The following is a 22,357-nucleotide window of genomic DNA, read 5'->3' as shown; positions in this document are numbered from 1 at the left end:
GATGGTTTATGTATCTATAACATAAATCTGCGGTATAATAAATTTGTGGGATCGGCCGCCCTCTGTATTCATCAGCCTGGGCCGGGAGCTAGACTTCCCATCAGGAGGCCTCACACCTTCCGTCCCAAATTCTGAAGACCTTCATAAATGCAAACTACAAAGTGAAGTGTCCCTCTTCAATATTCCAGGGCTCCATTAACTTTTCATTATGGACGGGCAGACATGGTTTTTGCCAGCTCGGTAATGAGCTATTTATTTGCCAGGGCTATAAATGTGCGGGAGAGGAGTCCGCAGAGGGAGACGCTCCGAAGCCTGTCAATAATTAAGGACGGTGAAGGGTAGCACCAAGCAGAAGAAAACCCATGTAATGAAGCCGCTCGCTCGCCCTCGGTATTTGGGTCTGGCGCGGTTTATCGTCTCCCCTTCATCCATAATCAGGTCTTTAATCAATTAAATATCTGGCCCAATTAACACTTAATGATTGAACTGCTTGTTATAGTCATGTAACAGGACTTATTTCCCACCAATGAGTTAAAGGCGCAGGTGGAGCAGACTTTAAGCACTCAGCCTGAATCCAAAGTAGTCGGTACAAGACTGAAACGCGCTATCTGCATTGTTCATCATCCGAGAGCCGTGGCCGTCGGCATCTCAGCTCACCCTGCGGTCACGGCTGACGAAATTTCCATGCTCTCTGATGCGCTCCGTGGTAGCTCTCTAGTGACTACCCCCCCCCCTCTGTCTAGTGGGCGCTCCTGTAAGGCATGAACACTCTGGCTCTTAAAGGGTCAAATTTGTGCTGAGCCTATCACAGTGAGCTGTAAGGTATTTAAACGTAAAGTGTCATCCAATTTTTAATTTTTTTTTTTTTTTTTTTTATTCTATTGTCATGGAGGCCATCTTGCCTGTCAATGTAAACTTTCCTAAATTCTTAAATAGGATGTTTAACTGGGGTTAAAACTAGGTCATTTTTTGCTCATAAATTCCCTTTAAGGCACCTTTCCCTATGGCAGCCAAAGTGAAAAGGTTCCTAGCTTACTAATTCTTCTGAGGATGTTTTGGCTTACTATGTAGTGTGGCCTCTGGTCTTTGACCTTTGCCTGTTTTTTTTGTCTCTGTTCCTGTATTACCTGCCCTGACCTCAGAGTGGTTATCATACTGACCCTGTGCTGCCTGACCTGACCTCAATGTGATTATCATACTAACCCTGTGTTGACAGTCCTGACCTCAATCTCATCATACTTACCCTGTGCTGCCTGCCCTGACCTCATTGTGATTATCATACTGACTTTGTGCTGCCTGCCCTGACCTCAACGTGATTACCACACTGACTCTGTGCTGCCTGCCCTGACCTAAGTCTGCTTATCATACTAATCCTATGCTGCCTGTCCTGACCTCAGTCTGCTTATCATACTAATCCTATGCTGCCTGTCCTGACCTCAGTCTGCTTATCATACTAATCCTATGCTGCCTGTCCTGACCTCAGTCTGCTTATCATACTAATCCTATGCTGCCTGTCCTGACCTCAGTGTGATTATCATACTAACCCTATGCTGCCTGTCCTGACCTCATTGTGATTATCATACTGACCTTGTGCTGCCTGCCCTGACCTCAACGTGATTACCACACTGACTCTGTGCTGCCTGCCCTGACCTCAGTCTGCTTATCTTACTAATCCTATGCTGCCTGTCCAGACCTCAGTGTGATTGTCATACTAACCCTATGCTGCTTGTCCTGACCTCAGTGTGATTATCATACTGACCCTGTGCTGCCTGCCCTGACCTCAGCGTGATTACCAAACTGACCCTGTGCTGACCTCAGTTTGCTTATCATACTGACCCTGTGCTGCCTGTGCTGACCTCAGTCTGCTTATCATACTGACCCTGTGCTGCCTACCCTAACCTAATGCCTGATTTACTGTATTGCACGAACTCTGCCTGCCCTGACCTCAGATTGTCCTTTGACCACATCTCTACCTGTCCCGTCAGTGCTATGCATCAGTTTCTCATGAGTCACTTAGTTCAGCTATCACTAACACTGAGACTGATCCTAGAGGTAGCAACCTGGTAATGATGAATACCAGGAAACCACAATACCTCAGGAGTAGCCCAAAGTCAACCCAGTTTATTGAATCAGTAGTCTATACCCACTGTATAGCTCTAGGCTCCCAGCATTGTCCACCTTGGGTAAAGTTCGTCTGGATTCAAGTTAATCCTTCTAGATCTGGTATTGTACAACTTTGAAAGGCTTTGCGTGCATTGCAAAAGTGACCAACTATACCCATCATCTGCTCAATTCCAGTGTTTCCATATTACTGGGTACTACTCTTCTCCTCTTATTTTCATAGTTTCAGGTTGTAGGTTTTCTGTTCAAGAAATTGACTTTTATGTACTGTACGTTATTCGACACAGCCATCTAAATTACGACATATACAAGGACATTTTGGGTAGCGCTGCCAAAGGGGAATAGTGGCCTCCACCTCGTAATGTCAGCTTTAATTAGAAAATGTGATTTTATGGTGACAGGCCCTAATTTAGAAGAATTTATTGATAAGTCCATTCCACGAACCTCGCAGGAACAATCAACAGCTGGGAATAATCTCCAACGTCAAAATCTACAGAAAATCCACCGATAATGAGCAGATGTGGCTTCTAATCTTCTAAGGATCACAGAACGTTTCCTGATAGGGCTGAACCACCGCCAGCTCAAACTATTTTTAACTAAAATGTTTTTTTTTATAGGATTGCCACAACAATCGGGATCCAAGATTTTGAAGATCTTTTGGTTTACTCACCCAGCTTCCCGAACAGCTCGACTCCCAGAGCAGCATAGATGAAAAATAGGAGCATGAAGAGCAGCCCTAGGTTTCCTACCTGCAGAGGAAGACACGAGGTAAAGTTACGATAGGAAGGGTACTAAGTGGTGTAATGGTAAGTAGACCTCCAGTGTTGTGTAGGGTTGGAAGATCATCCATGATAAATGACATGGAAAACACTAGTGGGTTAGCAAAGTTTTGTTGGATCAACAATTGTTCCTGTGTCGCCCACGTGAAATGTACTTTTAGATACCCACGGGTCACCCTTGTGTAATGCCCTTGGAGATTATCATCTTGTGAAATACCTTTGGAGATCACCATTGGTATCTATTTGAACACCACTGTGAAATTTTCCTGTAGACCACCAATGGTAAATCACTACTTGGTCACCATTTGTGAAAGGTCCTTTGGCGGTCACCATTGGCTAATCATGTCTTGGTCAATGCTTTTTGGCATTGGCCTTGGATATCACCATCTCTAGTTGGACTCCCTTGTCAAACGTCCTATTGGGAAGCACTATTGGGTGTACCTTCTATAACACATACAGTAGGTAGATCACTTTGGTTAATCATTACTTGGTCACCATTAACAAACTCACTACTAGATTACCATTGGTAAGCCACTGATTGGAACCACTTCTGGATCAACCTTGGAAGATCACTCTTGTTAAAAGCCCTTGGAGATCCCCAAGGGTAAACCATTCCTTGGTCAGTCATAAAGACTGGTACAGTAGACCACACCATGTATAGCATATCAACTTTAGGAAATCCATCTGCATATAAGACAATATAGTCCTCAGTGTCGAAGCTAGGCTTTCCTTCACCCTGAGGTAGATGTTCACCATGCCTTCCAATCCTGGTATGTAACTACGATGACCAACCTTGAGTGGTTTCTTGGTCTTACCCAACTCTCTTACCCCCTACTTACACCTTTCGTCTTCCTGATATTAAGATCTATTGAAAAAGTATGGAAAGGCTGATCTACAGATGGTAGCAAAAAGTTGAAATCCCCTTCAATCTCCTTCACCTCTCCAACCCTACAAAATAACTAAAAACTTGACATCAACAACCGGAGAAACCAAGAGATCAATCTCTTTTTTTCCATAAATATATGAAACGTTTTTCCACCGGATGGGATTAAGACCTGAGAAGATGAAAATGTTGATGGACCGAATGACATCAAAGGTCAGAGAAGACTCGGGGGACGAGAGAAGCTGAAGAACAGACAACTTCCTGCCAATAACTTCCAAGTTTCAACCTTTACGATAAAATGAAGAGTTCAGGCCCGGTGAGTGAAGGACAGCTGTCATATATTCCTTCACCGGCCTTAATAAGATGATTGCCGAGGAAGCAAACGCTCGTCCGTCTCAAGTCACTTGATATTCATTGAGGAAGGCCACCAAGAGATGTCCTATTACCACAGCTAATTTAGTTGTATCGTGCGAACTAGCAGGTCGGCTCAAGGACTCTGAAGAAAGATGACAGCCGTGGAGATGTCCTCGTCCGTGCATGTTAATGAAGTCGATCTAAGATGTGTCCACCTGACACCACCATAGAGTAATGAGGGTCCGGGTATACATATAGGTTACCATCACTTACAGGACTATTGACGAGCGACATCACCTCTCTCTATATGACTATTCATGAGGGTCCAGGGCTGGTGAGAAGGTTGTAGTCATAGAAACTTTACTAGTCTGGTTAGATCATCTATTGTATACTGTGTAGTAGGTTTATGGGGTATGATAGCCAGGTACACTGATACTTGGGGTACAGGATAACATGCTGACACTTGGGGTGCAGGACAATGACACACTGATACTTGGGGTACAGGACAATGACACACTGACACTTGGGGTGCAGGATAGTGACACACTGACACTTGGGGTGCAGGATAGTGACACACTGACACTTTGGGTATACGATAAAGACACGCTGACATTTGGGGGTGCAGGAAAATGACAACCGGACACTTGAGGTAGATGATAATGACCCACTGATACTTGGGGTACAGGATAATGACATGTGGACACTTGGGGTACAGAAGAATGACATTTGGGGTACAGTATAATGACACACTGGAGACTTGGGGTACAGGACAATGACACACTGACACTCAGGATAAAGGATAATGACACGCTGACACTTGGGGTACAGGACAATGACACACTGATACTTGGGGTGCAGTATAATGATACATGGGACACTTGGGGTACAGGACAATGACCCTTCCCTGGTGAGGACATCACATACAGGGTTATGTCATTATGACCGCTTTGCCTTGATCTCTGGGACGCTCACACCCACTCCTGTGCTGCCCCCTAGCTGGGCACACTCCTCTGTGTGTTGGCAGGTATTCAGCACAGTGGCACTCTGCAGACATAATGTCCCTCTCCAGTAGAGGAGTGCCGGAGGCGGGTACTGGCTTCCTAATTTTGCACATCTCTCTTCTGATTTTCCTCACATCCATTATTTCTGCACCATCAGCCCACACCATGGCATTTCAGTCATCCGAGCACATAATACCCAGGGAGGCCTGTCAAGAAGGATTTCTCAGGAAATCTGTACAAGTGCCAAGCTGCCGCAAGGGCAGGAACGCCACAGTCTCCTTCCCCAGCTGCTCGTGACTCAGTGATACTACATGTGAATACCGCTAGATGTGTCCTTGCCTGATTACTGTCACCCAGCTTTCTTACAATCCAGATCTTCCTCATGATGCCCCGATATCGGACTGAAAATCTGTCATTCAGTCATATGAGAAAGCTGGGTGACAACCAGTGTAAGGTGCAGTGGCCTTATAGAGACATACATTGTATATCCTCCCAATATATACTGCAAATGCAGTGTGAACAGACACTTATTGGTCTGAGCAGCGATGTATGAACACTGTATGGCTATTTTTTATTTCAACACTATATGGTGCTATTATTTGTATTGGGGTCACTCCGCTCAGGTCTGTAATTTGTCACCATTTTCGTGCCATTTTTGTTGTTAGGAGTGCACACCCATCCCCCAGTATTATAAGGCCCTTGGGACAGGTCATCAGTATCAGATCAGTGGCGGTCCGACAACCAGGCACCTCTACTGATCGTCTGATTGTAGGGGTCGTGTACCGCTTTGGTACGGGCAGTGACCGTGAATGGTAATGCAGCTCTCTCCTATTGAAATAGGGACACTGTATGGCGGTATTTGTGCACGGCATGGTTTACTATCTGCACATTATATGGTGCTATTATATGGATGTTATATGGTCATCACATATGGCACTGATATATGGTGCTATCATTTGGTCACTGCATTACAGATAATATATGATGATATCTATTTTGGTACTGCGGGTGTTATAATTTGAGCGCTGTATGGTGGCATTATATACACACTGTAGTACTATTTGGGCACTATATAGTAGCACTATTTGAACACTATCGATGCACTACATAGACACTGTATGGCATTATTTGGGCACAATATTGCTAATATTATTTGAGCACTGTATGTTATTGTTTGGTGTTATTATATGGACACTATATAGTGGTATTATTTTGAAAACTATACGGTTGCATTACATAGACACTGTATGGCATTATTTGGGCACAATATGTTATTGCTTGGTGTTATTATATGGATACTATATAGTGGTATTATTTTGAAAACTATACGGTTGCATTACATAGACACTGTATGGTATTATTTGGGTAATATAGGGTCATGGATTTAGTCATGGATCTCAACCATGTGAGGCCACCATTAGTCAACTCAGGGGTGAAAGGGAGGGGGGGGATGGTCACCTATATAGCAGGTTAGGTCACTATCTGGTTAGTGTAAATACCGCAGTCCTATATGGGCCAGTGATATGTCTTTGTATTAGGAATATACCGTATACTATATCAAGAGTCTTTTATGATCAGGAGTATGACCGCCCTGCGGCAGGTGACGGGTTAATGTCTATGAGCGCCGTTTCCCATGCACTTCGTGGCCTCCATCCAAACGCGGACGGCATGTGTATATTTATAATGTGAAAAATGTCATTCCTGGGATAATCCCATCTACCAGGACCGAGCGAGACGTGGATGCTACGAGAATCCTGACAGAGAGGATTGTGTATCCCCCACCCTGCTGGTGTATACGCTGACTCTTATATACATTGCTTTGTATACTGTCCTCAGAGACAAGTGCTGTCCCCTATACCGTGTGAGGCGTGAGACACCTAACGCCTCACTTCTCAACAAACATTATTTTTATCCATACAGGTAAAAAGATGGACATATTTGCTGTTCAGGAGTCTTGGAAAGCTGGATAACTATACTACTTACTTGTCACCCAGCGTTCCCATAAACATATCTATAATTGACTGATTAGATTGTTAAAGGGGACTCTCCAAGATTAGGGAACACATGGATGCTTGCTTCTCAAACAACGCCACACCTGTCCAGAGGCAGCGTCTGGTATTGCAGTGCAGCTTTATTACAGTAAATGGGACTTCAATGCCGCACATAACCTGTAAGCAGGTGTGGCACTGTTTTGACATAAAGCAGCCACGTCTTTATAATCCTGGACAACACCTTTAAAAACATCACCTATAAGAACTTGCTACGGTTTTGTGGCTTCTAAGGAGAAATACCTTATGTATTTTGGTAAAGCTGGGTGACAACCAATAGGATTGAGCTTCTAAATGAACTGTAACCCAGCTTTTCCAGGTCATGGAGCTGTCATAGTGTTCATATTGGTTGCCATCTTGCTTTTCCGATGCAAGCTGTAATGGCGGCCATGTTGGTTTTCATCCAGTGTTTTCACCTTAGCTGATGAGGATGGTTGTGGGCACTATTGACTATAAGCTGGTAATGTATAAAGGGTTAAATAGCAGATGTTGATGGACAACTCCCCACATCTTCTCTGCAGGACAATGTTCATTCCTTATAAAGATGAAATCTGGCCTGTCGTAGTGGGGGTTTTTTTTCGCTCTACCCTCAGCCTGGCCTAGAACAGAGAATCTAATAGGAGTTTACACAAAGACGTCTTAACTTAATGGAAATAAGTCATCGAGCGGATCTAAAAATAGTTCTGTTGGAGCGTGGCACCAGGAAGTATTTGTGGAAATCCTAAGGAATCCGGTGAGCTTCCATGGCTACAACGTCAGCGAAAACAAACAGCGCAGTAATTCCTCATGATCAGAAGTACAACATTAATGCTCCATAGTCATGAGAATGCAAGTGATCGCCTGTACATAGTACTTATAAATCATCACTGAAATAAGACTGCCCCCTATGTACAAGAATATAACTACTATAATACTGCCCCTATGTACAAGAATATAACTGCTATAATACTACTCCTATGTACAAGAATATAACTACTATAATACTGCCCCTATGTACAAGAATATAACTGCTATAATACTACTCCTATGTACAAGAATATAACTACTATAATACTGCTCCTATGTACAAGAATATAACTACTATAATACTGCCCTCTATGTACAAGGATATAACTACTATAATACTGCCCCTATGTACAAGAATATAACTACTATAATACTACCTCCTATGTACAAGAATATAGCTACTATAATACTGCTCCTATGTACAAGAATATAACTACTATAATACTGCCCTACTATAATACTACTCCTATGTACAAGAATATAACTACTATAATACTGCCCCTATGTAAAAGAATATAACTACAATAATACTGCTCCTATGTACAATAATATACCTACTATAATACTACTCCTATGTACAAGAATATAACTACTATAATACTACTCCTATGTACAAGAATATAACTACTATAATACTGCTCCTATGTACAAGAATATAACTACTATAATACTACTCCTATGTACAAGAATATAACTACTATAATACTGCCCCTATGTACAAGAATATAACTGCTATAATACTGCCCCTATGTACAAGAATATAACTACTATAATACTACTCCTATCTACAAGAATATAACTACTATAATACTACTCCTATATACAAGAATATAACTACTATAATACTACTCCTATGTACAAGAATACAACTACAATAATACTACCTCATATTTATAATACTACCTTTACCATTATGTGGATCAGAACAGATTGATGAATTTTACAACACTGGCAGAATTATTGGTGTAGTATTTTTGGTTACCTGCGGCAGGGCCTGGACTACCGTATCCAGCAGGGCTCTCATTCCTGTGGCCATCTTTAAAAGCTTCAGCACTGCAAGGACAAGCAGACATGAGGTTATATGGACACATTACCGCCATGACATCTGTATCTCCTACATACATATAATGTAGTATCAGATATCTCACCTCTGGCGATCCTCAGCACCCTCATGATACGGATGATGGTGGGGTTGATGGGTAGGGAGGCGTTGATTTCGATCTCCTCTAGAGTGATGCCCATGATGGAGAGCAGAACAATGGCCAGATCCAGCTGATTCCACCTGTAAGAGAATATACAGGTCCATTCAATAACACTACTCATACACAACTCTTCTGCTCCTGTAATAGTGGCCATATTGATTGACCTACAACCATTCCCACATACAAGGAGACGTGGGCCCTTTAAGTGTATTCACAGCCGTTCCTTAAGGAGATAATGACTTGCAGGTGTGTGGATTGCCCCAATAATTGCTGATTACAGACAGGAATCAATAGTCGCCTGGAAATAACACAAGAAAATCAACAGCTTGTCCGTTATTATAAGATGCGAGCGACGAGCGAGCGCCGCTTCCTACTAAATTAATCTTAATAAGCATCAGTTTGACAACTCGGATCCCGAGCCTGAGAAGATGATGTATTTAGGTCTCCGAGTGTTAAAGAAAGAACATCGGCTCCTGATTGCGTCCTCCCGTCCGAGCCTCGCGGATTATCAGACACCCGTGTAAATTAGCGTTGTCAACCTCGCGGCCCTCGTCGTGGTGAATTCTAATTAGGACATCAGTCGAGCGCCGTCATGACGGGAAGATGTGGCCGAGATATCACAGCCGGCTCTGAGGGCGAGTCACACATAATGTCATTATCGGCTGGGCTGGATATGGCAGCGCGATGGACGGCTGGCCCGCTGCCAGGGCCTCGGCTGTCACTAATGTATCAGAAGGCAAGTCTTAATATTATCAATAATAGACCGGTATCCTGGAAGGAAGTGTATAACTTCCCCACAGCACCACTAGAGGAAAAAAGAAGCATTACACAGTTATGAAAAGATGCATGGACATGATGGGTCCTCCAGAGGAGGAGACACTCTTTGTAACTCTCTGAACGTGGTAATCATCCTGATAAAGAACTTGTGCAACTTAAAGGGATTTTCTGTGATCTATGATATTGATTAATTGTCCTTCGGATAGGTCATTGATATCAGATAAGTGGGGCCCAACATCCGGAACCACCAGATCAGCTGATTGAAGGGGATGTTGTATTTGGACAATTCCAGCAAACTGTTTACTATTACCAAGCACAGCACCGTACATTGTATAGTGGCTACGCTTGGTATTACAGTTCTGGTATAACCATGTGACCACTGGACTTGATGTCATTGCCCTGAGTAGAAGAAGTGGTGGTCACCAAGCTCTTCAAACAGCTGGGGGTCAGACTTTACCACCCTAATATTGATTGTCTATCCTAAGAATAGTCCATTAACATCGTAGTCCTGCAGTATCCCTTTTATATAGTAAGATGTGATATAATCCACTTGCAGAAAAATATTAACATTGATGGCTTGCTATACCTTGAGTGCCCTGTTGGCGAGCTGTTGGGAAAACCAACTGCAAAAAATTTTGCTTCTCAGCTATCCGTTGATGAAGGATGTGCCCAGTAGGTGGCACAACACTGACACTGTGATGGTGCTTGTTGTGGAGGTACTTTTGATGTCGCTATGGGGTGTGACATGTACATGTGGGCGGAGTTTACATAAAAAAAAACAGTCTCCATGAAAATAATTATTCTATGTTCGTAAATATGGCCAACATTGCTCCTGTCCTATATAGTGCAGACAGATGGCGGAGGAGCCTCAGCCGTAGGGCGGCCACGTTAGTATTATCGCGGTTTGATATGTTCTGACGCCAGACGTCCTGTAGGTTTTGATAATCTGAGTGTTACTCATCTCACTTTACAAATCTCAAGTATTTATTCACAGCATTTATCGTCTCAAGGTGCCTTTTTCACACACACTAAAACCTATCCCGCCTTCTCCTGCTCCGCAGTATAACTGCTCAGGGTCGATTTGGATAATAAAAAGGTTAGTGACTCACAGCATCTCCCCCCGGCACAGGGAGCGCAGATGAGATTCCTCTCAGCTTCACAAAGAGATACTGGATACATTGTATTCAATGGTAATAGAGGCATAAAGCAGCTGTAATAGGGAGAGCACACCTGCAGTACTGTACAGAGGAGGGGAGGGGAGGGAGGCGCTGCTGCAGTGGAACATAAATGTCATAAATAATACCTGACCCCTTATACCCTCACCTCAGTCTCTGTAAGGGGATAAGCAGAGTTATGATTCTGCTAATCTAGGTGCAAGCGAGACTTGGAGGGTTTGAGCTAAATCCAGAAACAGAAGGCCGGAGAAAGCTTGTGACTATATTATTATATAGAATAAACCAACACAAATGCATAGAAATTATATAAACACCTGATACATAATAGTAGAGTACACTGTGATATAGTATAAAGGGTAATGCCAGGCACGTATGGGAAGGATCTAATGTTTTATATTTTTGTACGTAGGGGCAGTATTATAGTAGTTACATTCTTTTACATAGGAGCAGTATTATAGTAGTTATATTCTTATACATAAGAGCAGTATTATAGTAGTTATATTCTTGTACATAGGAGGTAGTATTATAGTAGTTATACTCTTGTACATAGGAGGTAGTATTATAGTAGTTATATTCTCGTACATAGGAGCAGTATTATAGTAGTTATATTCTTGTACATAGGAGCAGTATTATAGTAGTTATATTCTTGTACATAGGAGGCAGTATTATAGTAGTTATATTCTTGTACATAGGAGCAGTATTATAGTAGTTATATTCTTGTACATAGGAGCAGTATTATAGTAGTTATATTCTTGTACATAGGAGCAGTATTATAGTAGTTATATTCTCGTACATAGGAGCAGTATTATAGTAGTTATATTCTTGTACATAGGAGTAGTATTATAGTAGTTATATTCTTGTACATAGGAGCAGTATTATAGTAGTTATATTCTTGTACATAGGTGCAGTATTATAGTAGTTATATTCTTGTACATAGGGGTAGTATTATAGTAGTTATATTCTTGTACATAGGAGCAGTATTATAGTAGTTATATTCTTGTACATAGGAGCAGTATTATAGTAATGTTATTGTACATAGGAGCAGTATTATAGTAGTTATATTCTTCTACATAGGAGCAGTATTATAGTAGTTATATTCTTGTACATAGGAGTAGTATTATAGTAGTTATATTCTTGTACATAGGAGTAGTATTATAGTAGTTACATTCTTGTACATAGGAGTAGTATTATAGTAGTTATATTCTTGTACATAGGAGTAGTATTATAGTAGTTATATTCTTGTACATAGGAGCAGTATTATAGTAGTTATATTCTTGTACATAGGTGCAGTATTATAGTAGTTATATTCTTGTACATAGGAGTAGTATTATAGTAGTTATATTCTTGTACATAGGGGTAGTATTATAGTAGTTATATTCTTGTACATAGGGGTAGTATTATAGTAGTTATATTCTTGTACATAGGAGCAGTATTATAGTAGTTATATTCTTGTACATAGGAGCAGTATTATAGTAGTTATGTTCTTGTACATAGGAGCAGTATTATATTAGTTATATTCTTGTACATAGGTGCAGTATTATAGTAGTTATATTCTTGTACATAGGAGCAATATTATAGTAGTTATATTCTTGTACATAGGAGTAGTATTGTAGCAGTTATATTCTTGTACATAGGAGTAGTATTATAGTAGTTACATTCTTGTACATAGGGGTCAGTATTAGAGTAGTTATATTCTTGTACATAGGAGCAGTATTATAGTAGTTATATTCTTGTACATAGGAGGCAGTATTATAGTAGTTATATTCTTGTACATAGGAGCAGTATTATAGTAGTTATATTCTTGTACATAGGAGCAGTATTATAGTAGTTATATTCTTGTACATAGGAGCAGTATTATAGTAGTTATATTCTCGTACATAGGAGCAGTATTATAGTAGTTATATTCTTGTACATAGGTGCAGTATTATAGTAGTTATATTCTTGTACATATGAGTAGTATTATAGTAGTTATATTCTTGTACATAGGAGCAGTATTATAGTAGTTATATTCTTGTACATAGGTGCAGTATTATAGTAGTTATATTCTTGTACATAGGGGTAGTATTATAGTAGTTATATTCTTGTACATAGGAGCAGTATTATAGTAGTTATATTCTTGTACATATGAGCAGTATTATAGTAATGTTATTGTACATAGGAGCAGTATTATAGTAGTTATATTCTTCTACATAGGAGCAGTATTATAGTAGTTATATTCTTGTACATAGGAGTAGTATTATAGTAGTTATATTCTTGTACATAGGAGCAGTATTATAGTAGTTATATTCTTGTACATAGGAGCAGTATTATAGTAGTTATGTTCTTGTACATAGGAGCAGTATTATATTAGTTATATTCTTGTACATAGGTGCAGTATTATAGTAGTTATATTCTTGTACATAGGAGCAATATTATAGTAGTTATATTCTTGTACATAGGAGTAGTATTGTAGCAGTTATATTCTTGTACATAGGAGTAGTATTATAGTAGTTACATTCTTGTACATAGGGGTCAGTATTATAGTAGTTATATTCTTGTACATAGGAGCAGTATTATAGTAGTTATATTCTTGTACATAGGAGCAGTATTATAGTAGTTATATTCTTGTACATAGGAGCAGTATTATAGTAGTTATATTCTTGTACATAGGTGCAGTATTATAGTAGTTATATTCTTGTACATAGGAGTAGTATTATAGTAGTTATATTCTTGTACATAGGAGCAGTATTATAGTAGTTATATTCTTGTACATAGGTGCAGTATTATAGTAGTTATATTCTTGTACATAGGAGTAGTATTATAGTAGTTATATTCTTGTACATAGGAGCAGTATTATAGTAGTTATATTCTTGTACATAGGAGCAGTATTATAGTAGTTATATTCTTGTACATAGGAGTAGTATTATAGTAGTTATATTCTTGTACATAGGAGGTAGTATTATAGTAGTTATATTCTTGTACATAGGAGCAGTATTATAGTAGTTATATTCTTGTACATAGGAGTAGTATTATAGTAGTTATATTCTTGTACATAGGAGCAGTATTATAGTAGTTATATTCTTGTACATAGGGGCAGTATTATAGTAGTTATATTCTTGTACATAGGAGCAGTATTATAGTAGTTATATTCTTGTACATAGGAGCAGTATTATAGTAGTTATATTCTTGTACATAGGAGGTAGTATTATAGTAGTTATATTCTTGTACATAGGAGCAGTATTATAGTAGTTATATTCTTGTACATAGGAGGTAGTATTATAGTAGTTATATTCTTGTACATAGGAGCAGTATTATAGTAGATATATTCTTGTATATAGGAGCAGTATTATAGTAGTTATATTCTTGTACATATGAGCAGTATTATAGTAGTTATATTCTTGTACATAGGGGCAGTGTTATAGTAGTTATATTCCTGTATATAGGGGGCAGTAATATAGTAGTTATAGTCTTGCACATAGGAAGTGACTGGCATTGCCCTTTAACCCTTACTATTTGGTTGTGTTGAACTGTACCTGTCTTTAAAGAATCTTCGAAAACCAAAGGCAACCAGCTTGAGCAGAGCTTCGAACACAAAGACGATGGTGAAGACGTAGTTACAGTATTTCAAAGCCTCCTCCAGGGACTAGGAGAGAACATGAACATGCAGAGATTAGCTATTTTCACATAAACATGATCCCATCTGGTTTAGCAGAGATTAAACCCTTCCTTGAACCGCCTGACCCCACTTATAGAGAGGATGTGTGTAATCGCACCAGAACTTGTTCTTCTGTTCTCTTTTTGTTTGTTATCGTCTGGCCAAATACTTCAAAAACAGCAAATGAGGCCAATATATTATGAGAAGCAGATGGATTGGCAGGATCATTTACGTAATCCGACATAAAAGGCTACATGAATTATGCATAACAACATGGTTGTACAAGATGGGGGGCAGGAACAGAACTTCGGCAATGACTTAGTATTGTGATGGTGATCTGAATAATCTTCAGGAAATCAGAAATATTATCTACAGCAACCAATGAAACCTTTCTTGGCTGTACTAAAACAAAAATACAGTAGTGGCCCCTCTTCAACAATAGTATGAGGGCCCATAGTCACCAGGTGCTGCATAATTCAATGATCCTTTGGAGAACTCACAATGGTGGTCAATTACTCTTCTATATGTCCAGCTCTTGTGGCCCTGGTCATTGGTACCAAGCCATATGGCTCAGTCTCTGTTTCTCCTGGTTGAATGTCATAGCTTCTGGTGTTCAGTGGTTGGTTATCCTACCATCCTTGGTGTCCAGACTTTTGATCGATTACATAAACACTACTGATCACCATGATCAGCTCAAGAAGGCGACATCCATTTTGTTGTCAATAGCAGTCACTATCACAGCTGGACCCCTATTACACGATCATGGTCCAATCCTCTGGTCTATTTGATTCATGGAAACCACAACACCAATGATCCTCTTAGACTCCAGTGGTTGGTTAACCCACCGTCCCTGGTGTCTAGACTTTTTTTTTTACCACATGGACACCGCTTACCCCATTGATCAGCTCAAGAAGGTGACATCCAATATCTTGTCATAAGCAGCCACTATCACAGCTGGACCCCTATTACATGATCATGGTCCAATCCTCTGGTCAATGGGATTTATGGAAACCGCTACACCCATGATCCTCTTAGCCTCCAGTGGTTGGTTAAACCACCAACCCTGGTGTCTAGACTTATTTTTTCAATGACCCCTTTGACCACCAATTACCCCTTTGATTAGCTCAAGAAGGTGACATCCACTTTGTTGTCAGAATATACGCCATTATTACAGCTGGACCACTATCACATGACCATGGTCCTTTCCATTGGTCTATGGGATTTATGGAAGGCCTTCTTCGACTTCAATGGAGAGAGCCAAGTGCAAATGTGGCCACCTCTCCACCTGAATAAGATGGTGAATGCGGATGAAGCCAATGGTGGTCCACTCGAGAAGTAGAGACCAACAAGATGATGATGACCAGCTTGTACCTGCTGGTCCACCAGCTCTCCTTATCTGACTGTAATGTTAACAACTGGATAGTAAGAACTGGCCTGGGTAGGAACGATGGTTGGTGGACACTCCAAATATATATACCAAAAGTGAGTGAGGTCCTGTATATCCCTCTACAAACCAGCCCCGGCATTGTCACTGACCACACAGTCCATAGGATGTTGTCCTATCTGGGGATTACACCTTGGCTCCCCACTACCTACCTTGGGCTGGTTGTAGTGCTCCATGGACATGGTAATAACATTGATGCCGATGATGAAGGTGATGAACAGGTCCAGGTAGTGGCTGGTGCACAGTGAGTGGATGTATTTCCGTGTCGGGGAGTAGTCGGCGTAGTATGGTCTCCTCTGGGCCTCTGTGTGGAAAATGTAAGAGCCATAAAGTGAAATATCATCAGTTTGGTGATGTCCAACATCAAAAAGCACAAACAGCTGGCAAACATGGAGATGGACAGATGGACATACACAGACAGACACTAGGCTAGGCTAATCTGAAAAGTACACATGATAATCCTGTGTTAGGAGGTTATCCCACTGATGAGTGCACATATGTAGCAGAATGTCTTGGGGTCTCCTTCAAAAAGGGGAGATCTTTGAGGATTATAGAGTCTCCCAAAAACAGCTTTCCAAGATACCGATTGTCACTACTCATGAGGACACTCTGGGTGGCAAAATTCATGAAGATACACATTGGTACTACCCTTGGGGCACCTCTGGGTGACGTAATTCATGAAGATACAGGTTGGCACTATTCATGGGGTCATTCTGGATGGCTCTGCTCATGAAGTCACTGATTGGCACTACTCTGGGTGGTGCCATTTATTATTGGCGCTACGCATGGAGACATTGTTAGGCACTACTCATGGGCTAACCGGGTGGCACTACTCATGAAGACACTGCCTGGCCCTCTGGTTTTACATTGTTTGTATATGTCCGTGAATATTTTGCAGGTGAAACAGAGCCGGAGCCATGTCCGTTATCTGTGCCCTGACCCTGGACATTGGCGACTATGCAGTTAATGTGCCCAGACAAACAAATTATAGGAACTTGGCTCAAGTGGGCGAAGCAAAAAAAAAAAAAGATGTCCAATATAAGAGCTTCCAGAAATACATAGCTCTGCTCTCGTGAATGCCGCTCAAAATAACTCTGCAAATATTCTCAAGTGTCTCTCTAGAAAGAACGGCAACAAACTGACAGGGAACAAGACATGTCAGCGACGCTGGAGAACGGTGCCAGGGCTAGACATTGTGCAGACCTGTGCGAGCGCCCACGTCCAAATGAACACTCAAAAGCTGGAATGGGGCTCCAGCTGGCCGGGGTTCCCAGCTTGGCCCTTCATGTATTCTACAAGGCTCATAAGCTTGACGGTGCCCGGCATGGTGAAGTCAGATATACCGTAATAAGGTCATGCCGTGGTCTGCCAGCCTTGGTCCTAATGGCATTTATAAGACCTGAAAGTTGGCATTAGGGGTACTGACAGATAAAATACCAGAGGGACACTTATCTATTTAATGCTGGGTATTCAATAGTTTAGGATCATTGGGAAGGAATTCTGCAAAAGCAAAGAATGCAGTAGAAGAAGTTTCCAAGATGTATTGGAGCTTAGTACTAGCTGCCATGTGAGACAATGGTGTGAGACTGTGGACCTGTATACTGCCAGGACTATGGAGCTGTATACGTCTAGGACTGTGGACCTGTATACTGCCAGGACTATGGAGCTGTATACTGCCAGGACTATGGAGCTGTATACTGCTAGGACTATGGAGCTGTATACGTCTAGGACTGTGGACCTGTATAGTGCCAGGACTATGGAGCTGTATATGTTTAGGACTGTGGCCCTGTATACTGCCAGGACTATGGAGCTGTATATGTCTAGGACTATGGGCCTGTATACTGCCAGGACTATGGAGCTGTATACATCTAGGACTGTGGACCTGTATACTGCCAGGACTATGGAGCTGTATACCTCTAGGACTGTGGACCTGTATACTGCCAGGACTATGGAGCTGTATACGTCTAGGACTGTGGACCTGTATACTGCCAGGACTATGGAGCTGTATACCTCTAGGACTGTGGACCTGTATACTGCCAGGACTATGGAGCTGTATACTGCCAGGACTATGGAGCTGTATACTGCCAGGACTATGGACCTGTATACTGCCAGGATTATGGAGCTGTATACGTCTAGGACTGTGGACCTGTATAGTTCTAGGACCGCGGACCTCTGTATTTCTAGGATTGTGGACCTGGGCTCGATTCACTCTCTGGTTTATGGCCCCTTTAGGACTCAGTGACCCCATGATAGTGCAGACCTGTATCCTCTGGGGCACCTGGATCTGGAATGTTCCTATTTACTGTTTACCTCTATTACAATCTCACCGTAATTATTATTAGGTTTTTTTTTTTAATTATCTAAAGGTTCAGACCATCAGAAATTCTCTCTGGATTCTCAGACATTTACCGTGTATTTTAGGACCAGCCTAAATGCTTCATCATTTCATCTACTTTTTACAGCCGGGGATCGGCACAGATTTAATGTATTTTTAATGCTCTGGAGTAGATAAAACGACAAGTAATTACCCAAAAGAGATGAAAGCTCCTCGGCCTGATTAGGATCATTCCGCTTCATGACTAAATATATGAGATAACTGAGTGTAATATATTAGGATGGAATTGGTCCTGGCACCTGGACAATACCTACTGTACATTGTGGGAACACCCACCCATTGTCCAAAATCCTCCCTTGCTATAACTTGCCGTAACCTCCTTAGGTCTAAACTTATCTGGTTAGTTACAAGGTAAGAATACAATAAGATGGGGACAATGATCACTAGATCTAGTGAGGAGCAAGGAGACCACATCAAGTCCAACCATAGACGTGGACTATTGGAGGTGAGGGCTCCTAGAGCACCTTGAGCACCCACTTCTGGAGAGCAAGAATTGGTCATGGTGGAGAAGACTTGACCACGTTGGAGAGATCCTTCATGTTTCACCATAAATCCAATTGTGTATGTTTGTCAAGCCAAACACACATGTTAATTTTAGGAATCTAAAATTCATCCTCCAACAAACCCTAGGAAATAGAATATAGTACTCTTCAAATTTAGGTGTCTCCTGTTGGACCATTATTGGTGTTAGTCTTGGCCTGGTACTCTGGTGGGCCAGTCCAAAACAGTGTATAGCTACCTATTAATCTAGGGCTGTGGAGTAGGAGTCACGGAATTGGCCCATTTTGGGTGGAGTTGGAAAAAAGTTACCGACTCAGACTACGACTTTAATATAACATGGTTTGTTATTAAATATTATGTTATACAATTATTGATATTATTACATGTCATCTGAGGGTCTTGTTTCAAGGGCATTGAGACCTCTTTTTTGTGGTCCGTTCCTCTCTTGATGTATAACTGGCTTTTGTTCGGGAAGGAGAGTAACTTTGCACCTCCTCTGACCATGGCTGACAAACATTTATAAAAGAGTCAGAGTTGGAGCCAGAGCAGACGTTGGAGCCAGGTGGAAGAAAAATAGAGGTGTCAAACTCACAGATATTTGTTTGGCCTACCAACTCCACAGCCCTGTACTCAATTCTCATCTGGCAACTACAAGAAAGAATGGCTGATTTCCAGGTGGCTATACATGGTCAAATTTTGCAAGATTGAGGAAGATTTGTTAGGATGCATTCTGCCTTCACTGAAGAAGGGGTCCACACCAACATGACTTCTATGCCATCACTTGGCCAGTTATTAAACCACATTACTCTCCTTGGATGAGAAGGCATCGGCACTGACCATTGCAATTTCCGAGAAGGTAGCAGGGCTTAAGGTTAGCACCCTAGCACAAGCACCGTTCATGACAATGGAAGCCATTCAAAGGTTCAAGGTAGGTGAAACTTGATCAAAAAATGGTAGACTTGTCAATGGCCGTCTTCCTTGATCTTGTGGACATGCTTGCACCATTAATGGCCAACCTATAGTTATACCAAAAATTTCTCTCCTTGCCCCAGGTCATCTAGATCCAATGATCACCTCACCAAGTTCATGGAACAATTCTCATGCAAAACACAAAAACAAGGTCATGCAAAGCTTGACACCGGCTGCGTGCTCTGCTGGGGAGACGTGGCCGAGGAGGAGGAGGATGTAGAGCAATTCTCAGAGCCTCCTAATGCTCTTTTAACTATAGAAATATTTCATAGATACAGACATAAGGTGACCATTCTGTGGTCTGGTAACCCATTTTGCACCAAGCCAACCTGTCCCCTCCCCACCATATTATAGTATGGTCCACAGAATAGCCACCTTCATATTGGAGAAGGTTGGAGAACTTGCAGAGTCCTGTTCTGTGGTTAGTCATGGTCACATCTCCGAGTTGCAAAGTTATGGTAAGCATAGCATGCTCCCAGAAAACATGGATACCATCAAACAATACACAACACAAAGGACTGCACACATCTTTCTGAGTCAGCCTACAACATGGGTAAGAGCCTGCAATCCTTCACCTGTGATAACTAAATTAAGACATTTTTGAAGGGTGGTGTCCTAACAAGTCAATTCGGGTAGTGAATTACAGAAACCTGGGTGGGTTCTGGACACTTCTGATGATCGGAAGAGCTCAATATCATCCTGGAGATGTATCTCAGTGCCTTAATAGTACCGCCTAGACTGGCCAACCATGTAATGTGTGTGGTGGTTTCTGTACTCTCCCCCAATGGTAGATTTTTTTTGGGAAAAGGGACGGCATCTTGCCAACTGAAAGGCCAAGGTGTCCGGCAGCAACTTATGTCACTCTCTGTGTGGCTTGTCCAAGGTTGCTTGAGCATGGAGTGTGGGGATCCGGAGGAATATATTTTGACTAGACCACACTAATAGCACAGTAAGAGGACAGTGTGAGCACCCCCAAAGGCATAGAGTATACCCCCGAGGTTACACGTACCACCAGGCCTTGGCATTGGCTTGTCAATGTCACAAAATTAATTCCAACAAATTTTTGCTAGCCTTACCGCACATTGACATGATTCATTTCGTATCAGTACAATCCGTTCCCAAAATGGATGTCACTTCCCCTTTAAATCTAAAGCGATTGTCCCTCCCTACAAGACCACAATATCCTGGAGCAATTCTGCCTAAAAATATTTGACACCGGTTTGACAGCACCATTAGCTGCGAGAAAATCGATCTCCTTCCTCCTCAGTAAAATCTATATCCGTCCATCACTTGTCTGCAGTCTTCATTAAAAGTGGTCCGGAGCAGACAGCGACCGCGCCGCACCTAATGCCGAACACCTCCCGCTAATATCTCTGTAAAGTTTTAGTCGATTCTTATGAAAAACTTAGACTTTACAATGTATGAAACAGGCCTAGAAGACTGCGGGGGATTTACAGTTCACACCCAGAGACTATACTGACTGATACTTCTACAGCTGAGGGTTTGTTACAGTTGTAGCCAGTCTAGACAATCCTCTGTAGGTGCTGTGCTTGGAATTGCAGCTCAGCCCTATTCACTTGAATGGGACTGAGCTGCTGCTGTACCATATGAACAATGAATGTGAGTCTTCGGCACAGGGAAGAAGGAACACCATGGCCTCTTTAAGCAGCTGATATGTGGGTGTCCCAGATGTTGTACCCCACTGATCACACATTGATGACCTATCCTAAACATGGGCCATTGATATATATAAGTCCTGGAAAACCCCTTTAATAGAGCTATATAAGCATACCTTGTCTCCTTCACTATGGCCACGTGGGTCATGGGATCACCAGTCTGACTACCAGTCCAGAGCTTTCCCACATAACTGACTTCCTGCAAACTACAGGAATCATCAATTATCAACTACCACCTGATACATCTCAGACTCCTCCTCTTTCCACCAAGCTCCGCCCTCCTTGCCCCTCCAGTGTTGCTAAAAATATAATTCCTGTCTTATCTAAGGTACCAGGACTGCAGTTATATAGTACTGAATACAGACAATGACTATTTGCAGAATTATAAAACTCCCCTGACTCACATTGCCTGTGTACACGATCTGTGAGTGCTGTGTGCAGAACCTCCAGTGTATCCAGACAGGGAAGACAGGCTGAAGTTATATTGCATAGCATATTCTGAAAATGTACAGGTAGGTGGAAAGCCTCTCCCATCTATGTCTGAACAACCAGTATCATTATGGGAAATGTAGTCTGCATTAGGGAAACCGTATCAGAAGAAGTGATCAAAAT

At 41.7% G+C, this 22,357-nt stretch overlaps 2 protein-coding genes across 2 annotated transcripts in view; one reads left to right on the top strand and one right to left on the bottom strand.

The window, feature by feature from the left end:
- Positions 1-5,221, top strand: part of LLGL1 (LLGL scribble cell polarity complex component 1) — a 409,866-nt gene extending 404,645 nt beyond the window's left edge. Inside the window, exon 24 of the transcript XR_012717375.1 lies at positions 5,212-5,221. The gene's annotated coding sequence lies outside the window, so the exon portion shown is untranslated. The remainder of the gene's footprint in view (positions 1-5,211) is intronic.
- The window catches only part of CACNA1H (calcium voltage-gated channel subunit alpha1 H), a 135,441-nt gene that overhangs the window by 5,860 nt on the left and 107,224 nt on the right, over positions 1-22,357 (bottom strand). Inside the window, exons 24-28 of the mRNA XM_075285187.1 lie at positions 16,357-16,508; positions 14,639-14,748; positions 9,121-9,254; positions 8,955-9,025; positions 2,792-2,870 (exon numbers count right to left, since the gene is read on the bottom strand). Of these exons, the coding sequence (XP_075141288.1) occupies positions 2,792-2,870; positions 8,955-9,025; positions 9,121-9,254; positions 14,639-14,748; positions 16,357-16,508 (546 nt within the window). The remainder of the gene's footprint in view (positions 1-2,791; positions 2,871-8,954; positions 9,026-9,120; positions 9,255-14,638; positions 14,749-16,356; positions 16,509-22,357) is intronic.

The sequence above is a fragment of the Leptodactylus fuscus genome, chromosome 8 (genome assembly GCF_031893055.1).
Source record: "Leptodactylus fuscus isolate aLepFus1 chromosome 8, aLepFus1.hap2, whole genome shotgun sequence".
Lineage (NCBI taxonomy): Eukaryota > Metazoa > Chordata > Amphibia > Anura > Leptodactylidae > Leptodactylus > Leptodactylus fuscus.
Note: the sequence above shows the minus strand (reverse complement) of the source record. Positions and strands in the feature narration are given on the sequence as shown.